The sequence below is a fragment of the Etheostoma spectabile genome, chromosome 6 (genome assembly GCF_008692095.1).
Source record: "Etheostoma spectabile isolate EspeVRDwgs_2016 chromosome 6, UIUC_Espe_1.0, whole genome shotgun sequence".
Classification (NCBI taxonomy): domain Eukaryota; kingdom Metazoa; phylum Chordata; class Actinopteri; order Perciformes; family Percidae; genus Etheostoma; species Etheostoma spectabile.
Genome location: NC_045738.1, coordinates 23314848 through 23318478, shown reverse-complemented (window position 1 = coordinate 23318478; position 3631 = coordinate 23314848). Strand labels below are relative to the sequence as shown.

The window sequence follows — 3631 nt, the reverse complement described above, 5'->3', positions numbered from 1 at the left end:
ACATGAAAAATACTAAATTACTCAGAAATCCCCTCATTTGCCAGTATTTCACCCACATCGTTTTGTTCAACAAAGTCCCAAAATTGTCCCCAAACCTGTTTGAAAGTATCTTGTCTCTCCTTAACCATATGCTGTAGGTTATTATTTCCATTGTTAGGCAAGAAAATCTTTCTCTAAGCCACCGACCAACCCCAAGCCTATTCACATTTTTCCAAGCAAGAGAAATCAACCGTTTGGCTTGCAGTAGGCACATATCTATAAGTACTTTCCTCTCTTTTTTTAAGTTAGGATCAGATGAGTATAACCCCAAGATGACTACTTTGGGGCGGAGAGGCAGAATAACAGACACTTTTTGAAATATCATTTGTGCTACCTTTTTCCAGAAGTCTTTCATTTTATTACAGTCCCCGGCTGCTGTTCAATAACTTCACAGTTGTATAGTTGCACATTTACTCCCCATTTCTTAGTCCAATTGATTGCAGAGTTTCATCTTGACATAGAAGTGAGATATTTATCTCAAAGTGGTGTGTCTTGATTGGCTTGTGTGAAGAGTTTTGACACCATCTGCCACATTCTGCAGCAAGTGTGTATGCAACCGGCAAAAACGGTAACGGCCAGCCTTATTAGTGGAAGCTGTTCAAAATATTGATCCCTGTGTCGTCTGTCTTTAGGTGTGGTTCCACTCTGCTGCCTGGGGGATCCCCGGGGCACTAACTGTCATGTTGCTGGCTCTAAACAAGGTTGAAGGGGACAGCATCAGCGGAGTTTGCTTTGTGGGGCTCTACGACCTGGACGCCCTGCGCTACTTTGTTCTGGCTCCTCTGTGCGTGGGCGTCATAGTCGGCCTCTTCCTCATCCTGGCGGGCATCGTTTCTCTCAACCACGTCCGGCAGGTCATCCAGCACGACGAGCGCAACCAGGAGAAGCTGAAGAAGTTCATGATCCGCATCGGCGTTTTCAGCTGCCTCTACCTGGTCCCGCTGGTCACCCTGTTAGCCTGCTACACCTACGAGCAGAGTCACCGCAGCACCTGGGAGAATAGCTGGATCAATGACCGCTGTCAAGAGTACAGCATCCCCTGTTCCTACAAGGTACCTGGGGCTCATTCACTTGCAGAAGGTGTTATGGCTTTAAACAGAAGAAATATTAGAAGGCTTTCCAGCTCACTGTCTTTTGAATTATGTCCACGCAGCTTGTTATAGTTGACTAAAAGGAAGCAGTGTGTGTGTGCGTGTGCGTGTGTGGTTGTCACATTTGCTCTGTGCCTTCTTTCAATAATAATATTGGCACACAAGCCTGTGTTCCAATGAAACTCTAGATGTGGTCGGATCACATAATTTGACAAAAATGTGACAAGTTGAACTTTAGCCACAACAAAAGGGCTCCTACAGAAGGTATTAGGGTTGTGTAACTGAGAGGACAGTATTGGATGAATGGGTATGGATACACCAAGTTAAAAAAAAAAGTCTTTGTGAGCTGCCTTCTGACCCAGAAAGGTGTTTGGTCATTAATATCCATTCCAAAAAAAAAAAAACCATCTATGCATATTTTGATTTCAAAATGGCTGTCCATTTAGAAACCACTTTCACTCCATGTTCACTCCACACTTCATGTGTAACACATATTACGTGCAGCCACACAATGTGATAATTATCAGGAAAGAGGAAAACATGTAAAAAGGACAAAAAATAAAGTAGCTGAGTCCTTTGTCAAATAGCAGTATCTGAGCTTAAAAGAAAGCTTGATTTTGTCTTCAGTCGAAAAATTGGTTTTGTTAGTTTTCATACAATAAATCCCAAGGATTCTATTTTGGTCCGTGTGTGTTCCAGACAACAGAGCACGACCGCCCTGACCTCTCCCTGTTTCTGGTGAAATACCTGATGACACTGGTGGTGGGAATATCTGCAGTGTTCTGGGTCGGCAGTAAAAAAACCTGCTCTCAGTGGGCCTACTTCTTCAACAGGACCCGCAAGAGAGAGTAAGAAAATTCATCCCGTCCTGTAACATGTCCAAATTCAGTTCCCGTGAAAAAATGATATACGTAGTTTGGCTATACGCTCATGTTCTCTGACCCACAGTCCCATCACTGAGAGCCGGCGCGTGCTCCAGGAGTCCTGCGAGTTCTTCCTCAAGCACAACAGCCGGGTCCAGCACAAGAAGAAGCACTACAAGCCGAGCGCCCACAAGCTCAAAGTCATCTCCAAGTCCATGGGCACGAGCACCGGCGCTGCACCCACCAACGCCTCCACCACCAATCAAGGGACCCCTGCACTGGGCAATCACGAGCGCCATGCTCATGGTTCCATGTCTGAGGCCTCAGCCAGGGAGCCCCTGGACAGGGCCACCCCTAGCCGAAGCTCCCGGAGGGGGGAGAGGGAAAGGGAGAGGGAGAGAGAAGGGGGAGAGAGACGAAGCAAAGGGGGGAGCTCCTGTAAGATCAGCAGCCACTCAGAGAGCATGCACAGAGTCCCAGAGGGGAGGTAAGTGAGACAGATGTTGCATCTTTAGTTTCTGAAAAACACAGGCGTGACACTTTTGCTACTTTCAGTATTTGACATGTTGATATAATAGACGTTTTGGAGCTACATCTGTACAAGTAATAACCACACTCAATCCCTGACGTGGCTCCTTTAGGATGACTCCGAGGAGCGAGCTCTCAGAGGCCAGGCACGTCCCCGCTGGGCAGCAGAATCCGGCTTTAAACCAATCACACAGCAGCATCCAGGACTCCACCCACCAGCTGGCGCGCCAGGTGCCTGAGGAGAGCAAGGACACAAAGCACAGCAGCTGCTGAGACATCTGACCCCCTCAAATATCCGTGTGCGTCCATCCTTCCATCCATCCATCCATCCATCCATCCTGTTTCATGTATCTGTTTCAAACCATAGCATCTATTTGTATCATTCATCATGGAAGCTTCTTACATCACATTATGATTGTTTTGGTTACATTGTATTCAGTGAATGTCCAATGCCAGCAAAATGTAACATTGAGGATTACAAACGTGGTAGGTTTAGACCAGAATCTAGGTTTTAGCAGAGTTTAAAGGGGTTGGATTATTTGACTACTGTCTTTCAGCTCTACTGATCTTCTGGCCATTTCCTACACACCTGAATGTTGCAGCAGCACAGCTGTGATCCGCCTATACAATGACCAATGGTCTTTTAATTGTATAGCATACATTAAAAATGTTAGGTCTACTGTTTGTAGATTTGTAGCTCAATGGCATAGAATGCATACTTTAAAACAAACACAACATTTATGTACAGTACATATTGTATTTTTGAGAAATCAAGTCTTTCACTGGACTAGTCGCTACACTGAGACTTATGTTAAGAAAGGTTTTGTCATGATATTACCAAACGTTCAACTTAAGGAAAGTCTTCACTGTTTTTTGAATGTCTTAATGTTCTTCTTAGAACTAAGGATTTGCTCTCGAAACCTCATCTTGTAGAGTTTTTGTCTCTCATCTGCTCTTTCGAGAGTTTTAACAGTTAAGTAGGTAACTTTAATAAAAAATAACTTTTTGGTCATACTTGCTGAAACTATCACTATATCGTGACTGTTGCACATAATAATATAATGATAAACAATGACAAGTCATGCACCTCCTAGTGCTCTTAATGTCATT

General features: G+C 44.5%; 1 protein-coding gene across 2 annotated transcripts in view; it reads left to right on the top strand.

Annotated features, from left to right (window-relative positions):
* Nucleotides 1-3631, top strand: part of fzd6 (frizzled class receptor 6) — a 29931-nt gene that overhangs the window by 9944 nt on the left and 16356 nt on the right. Inside the window, exons 5-8 of one of the 2 annotated variants that reach the window (XR_004332333.1) lie at nt 672-1091; nt 1830-1978; nt 2079-2480; nt 2635-3450. Coding sequence is in view for 1 of the 2 variants with exons in the window: in XM_032517861.1 (XP_032373752.1) it covers nt 672-1091; nt 1830-1978; nt 2079-2480; nt 2635-2794 (1131 nt within the window). In the remaining variant the exon portion in view is untranslated. Of the gene's footprint in view, nt 1-671; nt 1092-1829; nt 1979-2078; nt 2481-2634; nt 3626-3631 lie in introns of those variants that run through there. The other variant, XM_032517861.1, reaches the window with a different exon arrangement.